This window comes from Theropithecus gelada, chromosome 14, assembly GCF_003255815.1.
Source record: "Theropithecus gelada isolate Dixy chromosome 14, Tgel_1.0, whole genome shotgun sequence".
Taxonomy (NCBI): Eukaryota; Metazoa; Chordata; class Mammalia; order Primates; family Cercopithecidae; genus Theropithecus; species Theropithecus gelada.
The window spans coordinates 17,958,603-17,978,108 of NC_037682.1; the positions used below are offsets into that span (position 1 = coordinate 17,958,603).

A 19,506-nucleotide genomic window follows, 5' to 3' on the forward strand; every position below is an offset into this window, starting at 1 on the left:
GAGATTACACCACTGCACTCCGACTTGGGTGACGAAGAGAGACCCTGTCTCAAAAAAAAAAAAAAAAAAAAAAAAAGAATCCCCTGCTAAATAGTCTCTCTGGCTCAGCTTTATGTTTCTAGATTCAGTTAGAAGCCACTTGTTTCTTACAACTTTATTTTTTATTTATTTATATTTTTGAGACGGAGTCTCGCCCTGTTGCCCAGGCTGGAGTGCAGTGGCCTGAGGCTCACTGCAGTCTCCACCTCCCGGGCTCAAGAGATTCTCCTGCCTCAGCCTCCCGAGTAGCTGGGATTACAGGCACCTGCCATCATGCCCAGCTAATTTTTGTATTTTTAGTACAGATGGGGTTTCACCATGTTGGTCAGGCTGGTCTTGAACACCTGACCTCAGGTGATCCACCCAACTTGGCCTCCTAAAGTGTTGGGGTTACAGGTGTGAGCCACCGTGCCCGGCCAAACATCTGTATTTCAATATACAGTTTAAAAAAAAATCCTTTCCTATGCACAACTTCACTTAATGCTCATAATAACCCTGAGAGGTAGACAGTAGTGTTAGATTTAGATACAAACACTGGAAATTAAAGAGGCTAAAATGACAAATGGATGCAGTGGAAAAGCCAGGATCCAAATCCAAGTCTTTTCCCTGCGGTACTTCATTCTGCTCCAAGCTCAGATTGACCAAATGTTGTTTGATAGAACACATGAGCTGGGGCTGAAGGAGCAGGGACAATGCCTTTTTCACTTTTGCCTCTGATAGCCTGTAGACTGGTAGGCACTGAAGTATTTGCTCACTTGTGCAATAAATATTTATTGAGCACCTTGTATGTGCTGGGCACTGAAAACACAACCGTGAACAAAGGCTGTCACGGTTCCTGAACTCATGGAGCTTCCACTCCAGTGGAGGAGACATAATTTCAGTGATAATGCTACGACAGGGGACAATGTGGGAGAAAATAAGAGGGAGGTGGCCAGGCACGATGGCTCACTCCTGTAATCTCAGCACTTTGGAAGGCCAAGGTGGGTGAATCACGAGGTCAGGAGTTTGAGACCAGCCCGGCCAATATCGTGAAACCCTGTCTCTACTAAAAAGACAAAAATTAGCCGGGTGTGGTGGCAGATGCCTGTAATCCCAGCTACTAGGGAGGCTGAGGCAGGAGAATTGCTTGAACCCGGGAGGCGAAGGTTGCAGTGAGCTGAGATCACGCCACTACACTCCAGCCTGGGTGACAGAGCGAGACTCCGTCTCAAAAAAGAAAAAGAAAAGGGGGAGGTAATTTTAGAATGGTCAGAGAAGGTTTTTCTGAGAAGATAACATTAATTAAACGAATAAATGAATGAAGAGCCACTCGCTAGCGGATTATTTGCTATACTTAAGAGTTTGTCAGCCACTAGACTGTTAACGGCTCTGATGCTGAATATCTTTTGAACCCTATGTTGATGATGCTCAAAAGGCAAGTGCAGAGGTGAAGCATAACGAAGAATCCTTTTCCATTTCTTTTCAGTCCTCTGACCTTGCCTTTGCCGTCAGGGTCACACTCCCCCCTCTGCCACTCCCTTTCTTCTGTTTCCGGACACTTGCGGCCTGGACGCGCATGTGCGAGAGAAACCGTCATTCCCGGAGGACGAGCCCCCGGCAGAACGCATGCGCCTCTGTACCGTAAGCCCCGCCCCGACCCTAGCGCCCCCTCGCGAGCGCCTGCCGTTTCTCCGGGCGGGAGGGAGGGCGGGGACTGGGCGGAGAGGCGCGCGCTGGTGCGTACGTGCGCGCGCGCCGCGGGCGGGCCAGTGAAACCGGCGGCCCTGGCACGTGACCCAGGACCGGCTCACCGGGTCGCTTGGTGGCTCAGTCTGTCTGTCCGTCCGCGGGTGCCATCATGGCGGACGCGGCCAGTCAGGTGCTCCTGGGCTCCGGTCTCACCATCCTGTCCCAGCCGCTTATGTACGTGAAAGTGCTCATCCAGGTATGAGGCGTCGCCGCTCCCTACCCCTCCTGGCGCCCCGTTCGGTCGCTGCTGCTCAGGGCGCCTGAGGATCGGCTCAGCCTTGCGGGCCCTTCATTCTCCCGAGATGCTGCTGCTCCTCCGCTGCCCTTTCCCTCCCCGCAGGGACAGCTTCCTCGGTCCCGCGGCCCCTCTTGGGGGCCTCTCCGAGCCCTCGCCCCGCTGCCCAGCGTTGAGGCCCACTCCTCCCTTAGCCAACCGCCACCCTGCCCTGCCCTGCCCTGCCCGGCGGATCCTCTGAACTTTGGTTCTTCTTCTCTGAGGTGGATCCTGGCCGGTCGCCACCAAGGGCTTCCGAACCCTCCCTCTCGCCCCTCCGAAATTCACATTCACCGCTCCTCCCCCCAAAATCTCAGACGCAAGACACGAAATACTCAGTTGAAGACAAATGTGAAGTTAGGTGGGAACCAACATTTCATTTTTTATTCCTTTTTTTTTCTTTTCTTTTTATGTTACTGTTACTACTGCTTTTCTGTTCCGAGGTTTTCGCACCAGATAGCCAGAGAAACACAAGGAGCTCATTCAGAAGTGTTAATGAAGGGGTTGCTCTGTCAGATTTCGGAAGGATGCATTGAGCGCTTTCCAGCAGCAGCCCATGTGGCTCCTGACAATGAAAATCACATTGGTCAGAGCTGGAAATTAGTGAAGCGGAGTTTTAGCGAGTTTAAACATGGGAGTTAATTTCTAATCTACTGTCAAATAATTATTACGTGGTATTTTATATTCACATGCAGGTAGGCCAAGTAAGTGATAGACTTAGTGTTTCCAGTTCCTTTCCTGAATATCCCTGTAACGGGCAGGTCATTTTTTTTATATGCTTTTACTGAGAGTTGACGTAATTCCCTCATGCACTGTGCCTAGGCATGGAACAGTTTTTAGAACCCCTCTCTTGCCGTCTACTTTTCTGTAAAAATTAGGCAAGACGCTAGAGAGGGCCACGTTTCTTATTCTTGAGTTGTTGGGAATCCAGATTATTTCTTGCTGAGTAGACCCGTGTGAATTCAGATTCCGTACGTTAAACGCTATTGCAAATAAATGATTTGCACCTAGAACAAAGACTGATTAGAATGTACTGTAACATCTAAAACAGAATTGGCACATTTGGGGCTAGATAGCATTTGAGATGACAGCATGTTGCAGTATATCCAGTAAGAACCCTTGGGCCCGGGCGCGTTGGCTCATGTCTGTAATCCCAGCACTTTGGGAGGCCGAGGCAGGCGGATCACGAGGTCGATGTTCGAGACCAGCCTAACCGACATGGTGAAACCCCGTCTCTACTAAAAATACAAAATATATCCAGGTGCAGTGGTGCGTGCATGTAATTCCAGCTACTCGGGAAGCTGAGGCAGGAGAATCACTTGAACCCGGGAGGTGGAGGTTGCAGTGAGCCAAGATCGTGCCATTGTACTCCGGCCTGGGCGACAGAGCAAGACTCAGCCTCAGAGAAACAAAAAAAAGAACCCACTACTCAGTACTTCTCTGGGAGATGGGGTTTTCTAGTGATGTTCAGAGCTCTTGCCTCAAAAACTTTGAATACCCTTAATTCTGATTTCACAACATCTTTGTGTTGCCAAGTAGCCCAGGAGTTTTGGTGAAATTCCCAAATGCTCAGTTTTAAAAATAGTTACTTGGGCCGGGCACGGTGGCTCACGCCTGTAAATCCCAACACTTTGGGAGCCTGAAAAAGGTGGTTCACCTGAGGTCAGGAGTTCAAGACTAGCCTGGCCAACAAAGCACACCCCCCTCTCTACTGAAAATACAAAACTTAGCTGGGTGTGGTGGTGGGTGCCTATAATCCCAGCTACTCAGGAGGCTGAGGCATGATAATCGCTTGAACCTAGGAGGTGGTGACCTAGATCATGCCACTGCACTGCAGCCTGGGTGACAAGAGCAAAATTCTGCCTCCAAAAAATAAATAAGTAACTAAATAAAAATAAAAATGGTTACTTGGTAGCACTATTCGGTGAACTCAGACAGGAGTTATTTATTTATTTATTTATTTTTGATACGGAGTTTTGCTCTTGTCACCTAGACTGGCATGCAATGGCACAATCTCGGCTCACTGCAACCTCCGCCTCCCAGGTTCAAGCGACTCTCTGGCCTTAGCCTCCTGAGTAGCTGGGATTACAGGTGCCCGTCACCACACCTGGCTAATTTTTGTATTTTTAGTAGAGACGGGGTTTCACCATGTTGACCAGGCTGGTCTTGAACTTCTGACCTCGAGTGAGATCAGAAGTTGGCCTCCCAAAGTGTTCGGATTACATGCGTGAGCCACCACGCCAGCCCAGGAGTTACTTAATAGGACAGATTAAGAGTCACAACAATAATCAAAACTATGTCCTACAGTGTTCATTCTCTCGAGTATCTGTAGTGTTAAAAATCTTGAGTATATGGTACAAAGACCGTGGTAATCATTAACTATATAAAATGGCCTTCATTAGCTGTTAATGACAACCTTTTTTTTGTTTGTTTGATTGTTTTTGAGACAGAGTCTCGCTGTTGTCGGCCTGGGCTGGAATGCAGTGGCACAATCTCAGCTCACTGCAACCTGTGCCTCCCGGGTTCAAGTGATTCTCCTGCCTCAGCCTCCCAAGTAGCTGAGATTACAGGTGCCCGCCACTATGCCCGGCTGATTTTTTATTTTTAGTAGAGACAGGGTTTCACCATGTTGACCAGGCTGGTCTCGAACTCCTGACCTCAGGTGATCCGTCCCCCTTGGCCTCCCAAAGTGCTGGGATTACAGGCATGAGCCACTGGGCCTGACCGACAGCCTGTTCTTCTAACATGAAGTTAGCTTGTAATTCTTTCCTAAGTGAATTATCCAGCTATATCTGCATTTGCCTTTTGAGTGTTTTGTCTAGGTTGCCAAATATGCAGCTGATGCTGGCGTGATGGATGTCTTCTCATTTTGTTCAAATATAAAATATGCCTTAAATTTTATTTAGAAGGTATTTTTGAGCCCCCTTAGTAAACTGTAGCTTTCCTAACACAAAAGTTCCCTTCTTTTTCAGTTTGATATTAGCCTATTTCAGCTACATGGTATACATCATAGAATTTGAACCAAAACGAAACTTGGAGTTTATTGAACTCAGTATTACCAACAGAAGAAAAACCTACAAGAATGATGCTTCATCATTGCCGTGGAAAACATATGCTGCGTTTTTACTTGTGTTTAAAAATAACCCAAATTTTGTTCTTTATTCAAGACCTTGCAAGCAAGACATTTCTGGAAATACTGCTTTAATATTGATATATTCCATTGTTTTTAAAGGTGGGTTATGAGCCTCTTCCTCCAACAATAGGACGAAATATTTTTGGGCGGCAAGTGTGTCAGCTTCCTGGTCTCTTTAGTTATGGTAAGCGTCTTTGATTTGTTTGGGTTTGGATGACATTGAGGACTGTGATAGGCAGGAGTTGTTACTGAAAGAAAATATATAGAAAGCTTGTTTCTTTCAAATTGTAGTACATCCGTTTCTCTTGACCAGAACTTGACTACATCTCTGACTTGTGTTCCTAGCTCAGCACATTGCCAGTATCGATGGGAGGCGTGGGTTGTTCACAGGCTTAACTCCAAGACTGTGTTCGGGAGTCCTTGGAACTGTGGTCCATGGTAAAGTTTTACAGGTAAGAGGAAAATTAAATCAATCTTCCCATAGATTTTGCTTACCTGTTATGCAACAGTTTATTCTAAATATCAAGAGCAATTTAAAAGATACATTTATAACCCTGTCCTTTCTTCCTCTTGAAAAACATTTTCTTAAAATATCTTCTTTCGGCCGGGCGCGGTGGCTCACGCCTGGAATCCCAGACTTTGGGAGGCCGAGGAAGGCGGGTCACCTGAGGTCAAGAATTCAAGACCAACCTGACCAACATGGAGAAACCCCGTCTCCACTAAAAATACAAAATTAGCCGGGCGTGATGGCATGTGCCTGTAATCCCAGCTACTCGGGAGGCTGAGGCAGGAGAATTGCTTGAACCTGGGAAGCGGAGATGGTAGTGAGCAGAGATCGCACCGCTGCACTCCAACCTGGGCAACAAGAGTGAAACTCCGTCTCAAAAAAATATGTATATGTATATATCTTCTTTCCTGGGAAGCAATGGGAATTCCTTTAAAACAAAGTTTTTTTGGTTTGTTTTTTGGTTTTTGTTTTGTTTTGTTTTTGTTTTTGTTTTTGTTTTTTGAGACGTAGTCTTGCTCTGTCACCCAGACTGAAGTGCAGTGGCGCCATCTCAGATCACTGCAAATTCCGCCTCCCAGGTTCATGCCATTCTCCTGCCTCAGTCTCCCGAGTAGCTGGGACTACAGGCGCCCGCCACCATGCCTGGCTAATTTTTTGTATTTTTGGTAGAGACGGGGTTTCACGGTGTTAGCCAGGATGATCTCGATCTCCTGACCTTATGACCCACCCACCTCGGCCTCCCAAAGTGCTGGGATTACAGGCATGAGCCACCACACCTGGCCAGTTCTAATGGTTTAACACCTGATGAGCAAATCATGATTTTGTTAAAACAATTTCATGACCTGATTGGCTTGGATTTGACAAATATTTCTTCAGACTTCATCGATTTGAATTAAAGAAGTGTGAGTTAAAGAGGTTTTCCAGCCAGTACCTCACATGAAAGCTGACTAACCCTTCAGTCATCTTGCTATTCTTTTTTGTTCTTGTTTTTTTAATGGAGTCAGGGGCTGCTATGTTGATCAAGCTTTTTTTTTTTTTTTTTTTTTTTTTTTTTTTTTGAGACTGTCTTGCTCTGCTGCCAGGCTGGAATGCAGTGGTACAATCTCGGCTCACTGCAGCCTCCGCCTCCCGGATTCAAGCGATTGTCCTGCCTCAGCCTCTGAATAGCTGGGACTACAGGTGTCCACCACTGCACCCAGCTAATTTTTGTATTTTTTTTTTTTTTTTTTGAGACGGAGTCTCACTGTGTCTCCCAGGCTGGAGTGCAGTGGCGTGATCTCGGCTCACTGCAAGCTCCGCCTCCCGGGTTCACGCCATTCTCCCGCCTCAGCCTCCCAAGTAGCTGGGACTACAGGCGCCCGCCACCGTGCCCGGCTAATTTTTTGTATTTTTAGTAGAGACGGGGTTTCACCATGTTAGCCAGGATAGTCTCGATCTCCTGACCTCGTGATCCACCCGCCTCGGCCTCCCAAAGTGCTGGGATTACAGGCTTGAGCCACCGCGCCCGGCCAATTTTTGTATTTTTAATAGAGACGGAGTTTCACCATGTTGGCCAGGCTGGTCTCGATCTCTTGACCTCATTATCTGCCCGCCTCGACCTCCCAAAGTGCTGGGATTACAGGCATGAGCCATCGCACCCAGCCTTGCCTGAAACTTTCTTTTTTTTTTTTTTTTTTTTGAAACGGAGTCTCGCTCTGTCACCCAGGCTGGAGTGCAGTGGCCGGATCTCAGCTCACCGCAAGCTCCGTCTCCGGGGTTTACGCCATTCTCCGGCCTCAGCCTCCTGAGTAGCTGGGACTACAGGCGCCCGCCACCTCGCCCGGCTAGTTTTTTGTATTTCTTAATAGAGACGGGGTTTCACCGTGTTAGCCAGGATGGTCTCGATCTCCTGACCTCGTGATCCGCCCATCTCGGCCTCCCAAAGTGCTGGGATTACAGGCTTGAGCCACCACGCCCGGCCTTGCCTGAAACTTTCTATGTCTGCCTCCCAAAGTGCTAATATTACAGGCACGAGCCACCACGTTCAGCCTGTTATTCTTTTTTTTTTTTTTTTTTTTGAGACGGAGTCTTGCTCTGTCACCCAGGCTGGAGTGCAGTGGCCGGATCTCAGCTCACTGCAAGCTCCGCCTCCCGGGTTCACGCCATTCTCCGGCCTCAGCCTCCCGAGTAGCTGGGACTACAGGCACCCACCACCACGCCCGGCTAGTTTTTTTGTATGTTTTTAGTAGAGACGGGGTTTCACCATGTTAGCCAGGATGGTCTCGATCTCCTGACCTCGTGATCCGCCCGTCTCGGCCTCCCAAAGTGCTGGGATTACAGGCTTGAGCCACCGCGCCCGGCCCCAGCCTGTTATTCTTAACATACTTACTGTTGTCAGACCTGTGGACTGAATCTGGAAGCATCATTTCAGGTGGCTCATGGGTCAGAGTGTTGGAGTCTTAGTGGGCCCATGTCTTTGGTGGATTGATTACTGGTCTTTCTTTTCCAGTCACACTCTGGACTCAGTGAAATTGTTGCTGTTACTTTCATGAAATTTACATATGGAAAGGCAGTTGTCATCTAGCCAAAGAGGTTTATGTATAGACTTAGAGAAAAAGAGAAAGTACTGCTTGAGACTAAGTTACTTTATGTAACTGGAAAATAAGACAAACTTGAGGTAACCAGGTACCCTGAATATATTCCAAATGTAGTCCAGTGAAATATTATAGGGTTGGTACTACACTTAGCATCCAAAGCTGCTTGTACAGTCAAGAAGAAGGATGTATGCAGGGCTGAGAAAATTATTAACCTTTACAAGAAATGATTTTGTATATCTGAGCAAGAATTAAAATGAAATTCAGGAAATGTAGAAGCCAGGTTAGATAATTGTGTCAATGGAGTAAAAAACAAAGTATAGAAACAAGTGAAAGTTTTTAGAGACCTGAAGCTATTAGAATTAATTCTAGCCAAGGACCTGGAATCTGGCCAAAATACATTACTTTGCTTTATCTTCACATTTGTTCTCTTGCCTGTGATTTTTTAAAACACAATTCTTTTTACAAGAGAAAATGTTGTCTTTTTAAAACCTGATATGGCTAGAAAATAATAAAACTGACATTAAAAAATAAGAAAACAATAAAACTGGTGGTTACACAAGAAGGAGCTCTCAATTGATAATTTTATTTTCTTTTTTTTTTTTGAGACTGAGTCTGGCTCTGTCGCCCAGGCTGGAGTGCGGTGGCCGGATCTCAGCTCACTGCAAGCGCCGCCTCCCGGGTTCCCGCCATTCTCCTGCCTCAGCCTCCCGAGTAGCTGGGACCACAGGCGCCCGCCACTTCGCCCGGCTAGTTTTTGTATTTTTTAGTAGAGACGGGGTTTCACCGTGTTAGCCAGGATGGTCTCGATCTCCTGACCTCGTGATCCGCCCGTCTCGGCCTCCCAAAGTGCTGGGATTACAGGCTTGAGCCACCGCGCCCGGCCGATAATTTTATTTTCACCTAGCTCACATTCTGTTTCCAAAATACGGCACAAAAAATTCCTCTTGCAGGAATTTTTCTCTGGGCTCTGGCAGTATTCATGATCTCTTCTCTAGAAGAGAAAAAAAAAAAAAAAACTCTTGTTTTAGAAACCGTCAGATACAAAGGAAAAAGTGAGGCGATTTCAGCTCTTCAGACTTAACACCAATTCTCTGTCCTTTTATGCAGGGAAGAAAAGAGTCTTGCCCTAATTTGGTATTGGTCCTGCCTTTTCCATAAGAAAAGTGGGAACCCTGGACTTTGTTTTTACTAACTTATTTTCTGTTAAAACTGAAAGTTCTTGGCCGGGCGCAGTGGCTCATGCCTGTAATCCCAGCACTTTGGGAGGTCGAGGTCGGTGGATCAGCTGAGGTCAGCAGTTCGAGACCAGCCTAGCCAACGTGGTGAGACACTGTCTCTACTAAAAATACACAAATTAGCCAGGCGTGGTGGTGGGCGCCTGTAATCCCAGCTACTCAGGAGGCTGAGGCAGGAGAATTGCTTGAACCTGGGAGGTGGAGGTTGCAGTGAGCTGAGATCTAACCATTGCACTCCAGCAGTGAGCCGAGATCGCGCCATAGCACTCCACCTGGGCAACAAGAGTGAAACTCCATCTAAAAAAAAAAATCTGAAAGTTCTTGAATTTTCTTTTTTTTTGTTCTTATTTTGTAATTATTTCTTTTTTTTTTTTTTTTGAGACTGAGTCTGGCTCTGTCACCCAGGCTGGAGTGCGGTGGCCGGATCTCAGCTCACTGCAAGCTCCGCCTCCCGGGTTCACGCCATTCTCCTGCCTCAGCCTCCCGAGTAGCTGGGACCACAGGCGCCCGCCACTTCGCCCGGCTAGTTTTTTGTATTTTTTAGTAGAGACGGGGTTTCACCGTGTTAGCCAGGATGGTCTCGATCTCCTGACCTCGTGATCCGCCCGTCTCGGCCTCCCAAAGTGCTGGGATTACAGGCTTGAGCCACCGCGCCCAGCCTTGTAATTATTTCTTTAAATTTATTATTATTTTTTTTTAGAGACAAAGTCTCATTGTGTTGCCCAGTCTGGTCTTGAATTCCTGGGCTCAAGCAGTCCTCCCTCTTCGGCCTTCCAAAGTGTTGGGATTACAGGCGTGAGCCACTGAGCATGTTCCCTTTTTGTTTTGTTTTGTTTTCTTTTATTTTTTGTTTTTTGTTTTTTTTGAGACAGAGTTTCACTCTTGTTGCCCAGGCTGGAGTGCAATGGCATGGTCTTGGCTCACTGCAGCCTCCACCTCCTGGGTTCAAGCAATTCTCCTGCCTTAGCCTTCCACATAACTGGGATTACAGGCACCCGCCACCACACCTGGCTAATTTTTGTATTTTTAGTAGAGATGGGGTTTCGCCATGTCAGCCAGGCTGTTCTCAAACTCCTGACCTCAGGTGATCCACCTGCCTCAGCCACGCAAAGTGCTGGGATTACAGGTGTGACGCACCACGCCCGGCCCCTTTTCTTTTTTTCTGAGATGGAGTCTTGCTCTGTTGCCCAGGCTGGAGTGTAATGGTGTGATCTCAGCTCACTGCAGTCTTTACCTCCCGGGTTCAAGCAGTTCTCTCTCTTGTCTCAACTTCCCAAGTAACTGGGATTACAGGCGCCCGCCACCAAGCCTGGCTAATTTTTGTATTTTTAGTAGAGATGGGATTTCGCCACATCAGCCAGGCTCTTCTCAAACTCCTGACCTCAGGTGATCCGCCTGCCTCAGCCACGCAAAGTGCTGGGATTACAGGCGTGAGGCATCACGCCCAGCCCCTTTTCTTTTTTTCTGAGACGAAGTCTTGGTCTGTTGCCCAGGCTGGAGTGCAGTAGTATGATCTCAACTCACTGCAGTCTTTACCTCCTGGGTTCAAGCAATTCTTCTGTCTCAGCTTCCCAAGTAGCTGGGAATACAGGCACCCGCCACCAAGCCCAGCTAATTTTTGTATTTTTAGTAGAGATGAAGTTTCGCCATGTAGGCCAGGCTGGTCTCGAATTCCTAACCTCAAGTGATCCACCTGCCTCAGCCTCCCAAAGTGCTGAGATTACAGGCATGAGCCGCTGTACCCGGCCTTCCCTTTTCTTTTCTTTTTTTCTTTTTTTTTTTTTTTTGAGATGGACTCTTGCTTTGTCACCCGGGCTGGAGTGCAGTGGTGTGATCTTGGCTCCCTGCAACCTCTGCCTCCTGGGTTCAAGTGATTCTCTTGCGCCACCCTCCCTAATAGCTGGGATTACAGGCGTGCACCCCAATGCTCTGCTGATTTTTGTATTTTTAGTAGAGATGGGGTTTCACCATGTTGGCCAGGCTAGTCTTGAACTCGTGACCTCAGATTATCTGCCCACCTCGGCCTCCTAAAGTGCTGGGATTACAGGCATAAGCCACTTCCCTTTTTCTTTTTTGAAAGAAGAGTTTTCATGACCATTTGCGTTTCTTCCAACTGACCAATATGTTAAACTTAGCAACAAGTTTATCTTGGAGATCCATATTTCCAGTTGATTAATGGGGAGTAGAAGTTAACTAAAGACTTGCAGCTAAAAAAAAAAAAAAAAAAAACAGAAAAACTTCAAAAAAACTTCAGCTAGTTTACTTTGTCAGTAGAGTTTTCATTTTATGTCTTCTCTCACATGACACTGTAATAATCCTAATCATCCTTTTTCTTTTTTTCTATAGCATTACCAGGAGAGTGACAAGGGTGAGGTATGTTGGAGCTGATTTCTAAGCATGAGGGCCTTTCCCTTGCAAGTTATTATTGCTTTTGGGGCCTCTTTTGGGGAAAAGCCAAGTAGTCAGTCTCCTATTCATCTCAGTGAGTGTTGTCCTATGGGGTGGCCACCAGTTTGGACAGTTCTGTTTGAAACCATCAGGATGGCTGGGCATGGTGGCTCATGCCTGTAATCCCAGCAGTTTTGGAAGCCAAGGTGAGAGGATCACTTGCATCTAAGAGTTTGAGACCAGCCTGGGCAACATAGTAAGACCCCTTCTCTACAGAAAATCAAAGATTAGCGGGGCCTGGTGGCACACACCTCTGTAGTCTCAGCTACTTGGGAGGTTGAGGTGAGAGGATCACTTGAGCACAGGAGGTCAAGACTACAGTGATCCATGATCATATCACTGCACTCAGCCTGAGTGACAGAGCAAGACCCTGTCTCAAAAGAAATGAAAACCATCAAGATTGGCTGGGCGGGGTGGCTCACGCCTGTAATCCCAGCACTTTGGGAGGCTGAGGCAGGCGGGGATCACAAGGTTAGGAGATTGAGACCATCCTGGCTAACATGGTGAAACTCCCTCTCTACTAAAAATACAAAAATTAGCAGGGCGTGGTGGCGAGCACCTGTAATCCCAGCTACTTGGGAGGCTGAGGCGGGAGAAGCACTTGTAACCAGAGGTGGAGCTTTGCAGTGAGCCGAGATCGTGCAACTGCACTCCAGCCTGGGTGACAGAGTGAGACTCCGTCTCAAAAAAAAAAAAAAACCATCAAGATCTCTATTTTCTTTGATTTTGATTTCCAGGAGTTAGGACCTGGAAATGTACAGAAAGAAGTCTCATCTTCCTTTGACCGCGTTATCAAGGAGGTAAGAGATGAATTACATCCTGTGCTGTTTGCCCAGATCAAACTGGGGTGTTGCAGCTATGGAATCAGAATCATCAGGCCTGTGTGTTCAGTGTCTGTTCCCAAATGTAATTAAACCTTCAAATTAATTTGGGCGTTCAGAATAGATGTATTTCAAGAAAACACATTTTGCCCACACATTCCATCTTTAAAATACTGAAAGTCTTCTAATAGTGTTGAAAACCTCAGGAATAAAAGTGTTAAAATAGGCCAGGTGTGGTGGCTCACGCCTGTAATCCCAGCACTTTGGGAGGCCAAGGCAGGAAGATCACTTGACCCCAGGAGTTAGAGACCAACTTATGCAACATAGTGAGACCTCGTCTCTACAAAAAATAGAAAAATGAACAAGGTGTGTGGTGGCACATATCTGTAGTCCCAGGTACTCGAGAGGCTGCGGTGAGAGGATTATGTGAGCCCAGGAAGTTGAGGCTGCAGTGAGCTATGATTGTGCCACCACACTCCAGCCTGTGTGACAGAGCAAGACCCTGTCATTAGAAAAAAGTATTAAAATAGCGGCCAGGCCCTTTGTATGTTGGATAGTATCTATGCAGAAATGGTCTTTGGACATTTTTCTGACTCTGAAATGTTCCTCATCACCCATTTCCCACCCCCATCTTCTGCTATAGGTTTTTCTGTGCCTGGCTTTCAGAACTATTCTCTTATTTCTTAAGCCTTCACATTGTCTTAATTGTCATTAATGATGTCACAATTATCCAGGAAATGCAGCCGTCTAAAATATATATTCCAAGGGTCGGGCGCGGTGACTCACGCCTGTAATCCCAGCACTTTGAGAGGCCGAGGCGGGCGGATCACCTGAGGTCGGGAGTTCGAGACCAGCCTGACCAACATGGAGAAACCCCATCTCTACTAAAAATACAAAAATTAGCTGGGCAAGGTGGCGCATGTCTGTAATCCCAACTACTCAGGAGACTGAGGCAGGAGAATCGCTTGAACCTGGGAGGCGGAGGTCGTGGTGTGCCAAGATTGCGCCATTGCACTCCAGCCAGGGCAATGAGAGTGAGACTCCATCTCAAAATATATATATATATATATATATATATGTATTCCAAAACAAACATTACTAAAGGTCTGAAAACCAGATAAATTAGCTCTATTTTCTGTAAATTTTCATGAAATTAGTTTGCTTAAAAGCAGGGATAAATGTATTACTTTGCAATTAGTATTTTTCTTAGTTTGCCCATCCTGTCCCATAGGATCTTATGCCCTTGGGGAAGGGGTGAAGGCTGTCTTAAAACTCAGTGACTGGGCCGGGTGTGGTGGTTCACACCTGTAATCCCAGAACTTTAGGAGGCCAAGGCAGGCGGATCATGAGGTCAGGAGATCGAGACCATCCTGACTAGCCAGCCTGGCCAACATGACGAAACCCCGTCTCTACTAAAAATACAAAAAAAATTAGCCAGGCATGGTGGTGGGTGCCTGTAATCCCAGCTACTCAGGAAGCTGATGCAGGAGAATCGCTTGAACCTGGGAGGTGGAGGTTGCAGTGAGCTGAGATCGCGGCACTGTACTCCAGTCTGGGCAGCAGAGCAAGACTCCATCTCAAAAAGAAAAAAGAAAACTCAGTGACTATAAAGATACTGTTTAAATGCAAACGCCAGCTGGGTACGGTGGCTCACACCTGTAATCCCAGCACTTTGGGAGGCCGAGGTGGGCGGATCATGAGGTCAGGAGATGGACACCATCCTGGCTAACATGATGAAACCCTGTCTCTACTAAAAAATACAAAAAAAAAGAAAATTAGCCAGGCGTGATGGCGGGTGCCTGTAGTCCCAGCTCCTCAAAAGGCTGAGGCAGGAGAATAGTAGGAACCTGGGAGGCAGAGCTTGCAGTGAGCTGAGTTCGCACCACTGCACTCCAGCCTGGGCAACAGAGCGAGACTCCGTCTCAAAAAAATAAAAGCAAAAGCCAATGGTAGACCTGCTACATTTACAATCCCAGAACCTAAATGCAAAGATTATAATTTAATTTTCTTTATTACTTCCTTATAGAGTCCTAGAGTAGAAAGATCAATTAGGAAGAACACAGCAGCTCTAAGATACTGCACAATTACTGGGTTGTAGTCACAAAACTAAGTTGTTCTCTTCACCCAAAAATATGGGTAGAGACTAAATGGAGCCTGCCATTTGTCTAGAATGATATTGGACTCTCCAAAATCATTTGCCAATAAGAAAGCAACTTAATAATCTCAACAAAGGCCTCATATTTTTTTTCAGTTTAATGACTGTTTGTTGGTGACCTTTCCTGTTTCTTTATTTTTTCTCATACCTGTGAAATTGAGAAAACAACAGAAGCCTGCTTTGCAGAGAAATTTTGAGAAGTAACTATAATCGAACATTGAAATCCATGAGTGAAAAGTATGATAAAATGACAGTGAATGAGATCTTTCTCATCCCATTCAAACTCTTCTTGACTCCAGCCAGAACAGGAGGGCTGTGTCATTCACTTTCTTATCCTATACCACAATATCCATCCACATTCCTTCTCACAGGCATTTGAGTGTCATTTATTTAGATTTCAGAAGTGTGTGTTGATTGTTTCTAGACAACTCGAGAGATGATCGCTCGTTCTGCTGCTACCCTCATCACACATCCCTTCCATGGTATGTTTGCAGTTGACAACTGACCTTTCTTTTATAACTGATCTCTCCTGACCACTTAGATAGGTTGACGTGGGAGTTGACTAAAATGCCTTGCCTGCATGTTTTTGTTTGCTTGCTTGTTTTGAATTTTTATCAAATTTTTATCAAATTTATCCAGATAGCAAAATGTCTTTAGGTGGAAAATCTTTTTCTTCCAGGGCGATCAAAATCTATCTTAACATAGTTTTTTTTTGTTGTTTTTTTGTTTGTTTGTTTGTTTTGAGACAAGAGTTTTGCTCTTGTTGCCCAGGCTGGAGTGCAATGGTGCAATCTCAGCTCACTGAAACCTCAGCCTTTCGGGTTCAAGCAATACTCCTGTCTCAGCCTCCTGAGGAGCTGGGATTACAGGCACATGCCACCACGCCTGGATAATTTTTGTATTTTTAGTAGTGGTGGGATTTCATCATATTGGTCAGGCTGGTCTTGAACTCCTGACCTCAGGTGATCCGCCTGCCTCGGCCTCCCAAAGTGCTGGGATTAAAGGCGTGAGCCACTGCACCTGGCCTTAGCATAGTTGTAAACATCTTTTCTCTATGTTCCACAGTGATCACTCTGAGATCTATGGTACAGTTCATTGGCAGAGAATCCAAGTACTGGTAAGTGTTTTTGTTTTCACATACTCAAGGAGATCTTTTGAAGCCAAAGTACTAGGATAATACTACTTTATATTTTTATGATACCTTACAGTTTGTAGAACAAATTTGTATCCAATGTCATTTGATCTGCACAAAAAACAATAAAATAGGAGAAAATATGCCCAGGCAGGTTTAGTAGCCTACCTAGGATTTCAGAGTAAGTTGCAGAGCCCCTGACTCCATATGACTATACACCTAGGTAGTTAATATCTTCACTCCTATCTCCAAATTTAGCTATCTTTGCAGAGTGAGAGCATGCTAGAAAAGTGTGAGGGAAGGAATTTGTAGATTTGACCTTGTCCAATGTGATAATTGAAATTATTTTGTTTATAACTCCAAAATAATCTTAATATATTTTACCTTTTCTTCTTGTGTACGTAGTGGACTTTGTGATTCCATAGTAACCATCTATCGGGAAGAGGGCATTCTAGGATTTTTCGCGTGAGTAAATATTGATTAGTATGTAATTTTTGCATGAGTGGGAAACATTTCCTGAAAATAAGGACAGTGGGCTGGGTGCAGTGGCTCATGCCTGTAATCCCAGCACTTTGGGAGGCCGAGGTGGGCGGATCACGAGGTCAGGAGATCGAGACCATCCTGGCTAACACAGTGAAACCCTGTCTCTACTAAAAATACAAAAAAATTAGCCGGGCATGGTGGCGGGCGCCCGTAGTCCCAGCTACTCTGGAGGCTGAGGCGGAGCATGGCATGAGCCCACGAAGCGGAGCTTGCAGTCGGCCGAGATCACGCCACTGCACTCCAGCCTGGGGGACAGAGCGAGACTCCATCTCAAAAAAAAAAAAAAAAGAAAGAAAGAAAATAAGGACAGTGAATCTTTGTTTAATCCTTGGGGAAAATGTACTCCCTGGGCTTACCTCACATTCTAGTTAGGCCCCTTATTTTTTTCTTTTTTTCTCTGCAGAAAGGCATATTTAGGCCCCATATGACTAGAATTCTCTTGTAAAGATCCCAAACCTTTGCTTCTAGATACTTAAAACATTTGAGGCCAGGCATAGTGGCTCACGCCTGTAATCCGAGCACTTTAAGAGTCCAGGGCGGTTGGATCACCTGAGGTCAGGAGTTCAAGACCAGCCTGGCCAACATGGTAAAACCCCGTCTCTGGGTGGTGGTGTGCGCCTATAATCCCAGCTACTGAGGCTGAGGCAGGATAATTGCTTGAACCCGGGAGGTAGAAGTTGCAGTGAGCTGAGATTGTGCCACTGTACTCCAGCCCGGGCAACAGAGTGAGACTCCATCTCAAAAAATAAAAATAAAATAAAATATAAAAATAAAATTAAACAAGGAATTTCTTTTTTTAACAAAGGACTTAATTCCAAGTTTCTACCCTTATAGTAAACTCCCAATTCTATATAGATAATAAAATGAGAAAAATTAAATGTTGAAAAATGGAGAAATCATCTTAACTTGTATTTTCCTTAACTTACTAAAAGATAAGTTTTTGCAAGACTTGAATTTACTTTGGAAGAACTTAGACTACTACCCTCATTCTTCTATGAAGAAAAATTTTGCATCATTACCTAAATGGTGGTTTTTTTTTTTAATTTTCAGAGTACCTCCACATATGGATTTTGAATATCATAAATACCCTGTGAGATAGGCAGGACAGCTATAGTTAGTATCACTTTAGAGATTAAAAAACATTGATGCTCTGAGAGTTTCATCTGCTGCCTGTCACATCGCTGATGAGTGCTGGAGCTGGCATTTGAAGCTGGTCTTCAATCCATGCGGAAATGCTCTTCCCACTATTCCATGCTGCCTCACCTAGGTCACCTAGACCCTAGAAAGGTGGTTTTTGATGCCTGTCATCTGTATCTGTACTTGGAACCATTCTTGCTTTGTAATTTTTCTCATCTTTTGTCTGCCAAATTTGAATATCAGATAGCTTAGCAAAATCATTTTTTTAAGCTAGTCAAAGCAAAACAATATTTAAGTCTCTTCTGCAAAGCACCTTGCAAATGTTTTGCCTCCCTGCTTACAGTTATGAATAGTAAGGTGAGCCACTGAGGGTATAGCCGACCTGCATTTTAAACGTAGGAACAAAAGTCACTGGAGATCAGCTTCAAGTACAGCTTGTTAACGAGAATGAACTAGGTATGCGGGCTGGATTCTGGTGTTTGATGTCTTTTTCACTTCCCTAGAATGTTTTGTGACCTCTAATTATTTGAGAAGCATTTGTACTGAAGAGCCTGTCTTTTTACTGATCATATTTTTTGGTTCTTATTTTTATTGTTTCTTCATGTAGGGGTCTTGTTCCTCGCCTTCTAGGTGACATCCTTTCTTTGTGGCTGTGTAACTCACTGGCCTACCTCGTCAATACCTATGCACTGGACAGTGGGGTAGGTTGTAACCTTCATGAGATGTGCTGGCCTTGGCTTTAATCTGGCAGCTAGTTTAGCTTTTAAAGTAAGAGGGGCCGGGCGCGGTGGTTCACGCCTATAATCCCAGCACTTCGGGAGGCCGACACGGGCGGATTACCTGAGATCAGGAGTTCCAGACCAGCCTGGCCAACATGGTGAAACCTCGTCTCTACTAAAAATACAGAAAAAATTGGCTGGGCCCACATGGTGGTCCCAGCTACTTGGGAGGCTGAGGCAAGAGAATCGCTTGAACCCAGGAGGTGGAGGTTGCAGTGAGCCAAGATCGTGCCACTGCATTCCAGCTGGGTGACAGAGGGAGACTCCATTTCCAAAAAATAAATAAATAAACAAAGTAAGATGACAGTTTGCTACATGCCAGACTGAACAATTAGCTAAAAATTATCAAATTTTCAGATGTTAATGAAATGACCCATACTGTTTACTGAAGAACGATACACGTTAAAAGTCCCTAAGATATGACAGAGTATACCCAAGAGACTTAGCCCTGTGTTCGTTCAGGGCTTTAAAGAGATCACTTCTTTATTGATACTTAAGAGAACCTGGGAAAGCAGGACATCTTTATGGTATATCTGGGGCTTTTCATCTAATCTGGACTTAAGGGGGTGCCTGTATTGGCTTTTTAGAAACCTCAGCCTTTTGAGAATCAGTCTTATCTAGAAGTTGTCTTTCCTATCTCAGCAGTTGTGGGGCCTCTTGTATATAGGCAGCTTCATAGCATGATGAAAAATTGAACACATCACAGGGTATATGACTAAATCCATGTTGTAAACCTCTTGAGTATAGAGAGGAATTTTCTTCAGCGCATCTGGTAGAAAGCTAGCTGTGTACAACAAAGGTAGTGAATTGTCCCTTAGATATGCTATAAATATGGTTTTCCAGGGACTGTATTTCTAGGACATGGGAAAAGGTTATCAATCTCATTTTCTTTTGTATTTGAAATCCTTTTACATTCATTCCTAAGGCATTTTAGTATAATATGAATTTGTCTGTTAATATTGAATCAGGTTGATCATTTTGACCACTGCCTTATTATT

At 45.3% G+C, this 19,506-nt stretch overlaps 1 protein-coding gene across 5 annotated transcripts in view; it reads left to right on the forward strand.

Annotated features, from left to right (window-relative positions):
- Window positions 1–1,679: 1,679 nt before the first annotated feature.
- Window positions 1,680–19,506, forward strand: part of MTCH2 (mitochondrial carrier 2) — a 28,077-nt gene continuing 10,250 nt past the window's right edge. For 2 of the 5 annotated variants that reach the window (XM_025356136.1, XM_025356134.1), the window contains exons 1-9: window positions 1,680–1,963; window positions 5,274–5,358; window positions 5,520–5,626; window positions 11,840–11,866; window positions 12,679–12,741; window positions 15,342–15,399; window positions 15,983–16,034; window positions 16,455–16,514; window positions 18,337–18,430. In XM_025356136.1, coding sequence (XP_025211921.1) covers window positions 1,877–1,963; window positions 5,274–5,358; window positions 5,520–5,626; window positions 11,840–11,866; window positions 12,679–12,741; window positions 15,342–15,399; window positions 15,983–16,034; window positions 16,455–16,514; window positions 18,337–18,430 — 633 coding nt within the window. In that variant the 5' untranslated portion in view covers window positions 1,680–1,876. The remainder of the gene's footprint in view (window positions 1,964–5,273; window positions 5,359–5,519; window positions 5,627–11,839; window positions 11,867–12,678; window positions 12,742–15,341; window positions 15,400–15,982; window positions 16,035–16,454; window positions 16,515–18,336; window positions 18,431–19,506) is intronic. The other 3 variants (XM_025356137.1, XM_025356135.1, XM_025356138.1) reach the window with 3 other exon arrangements.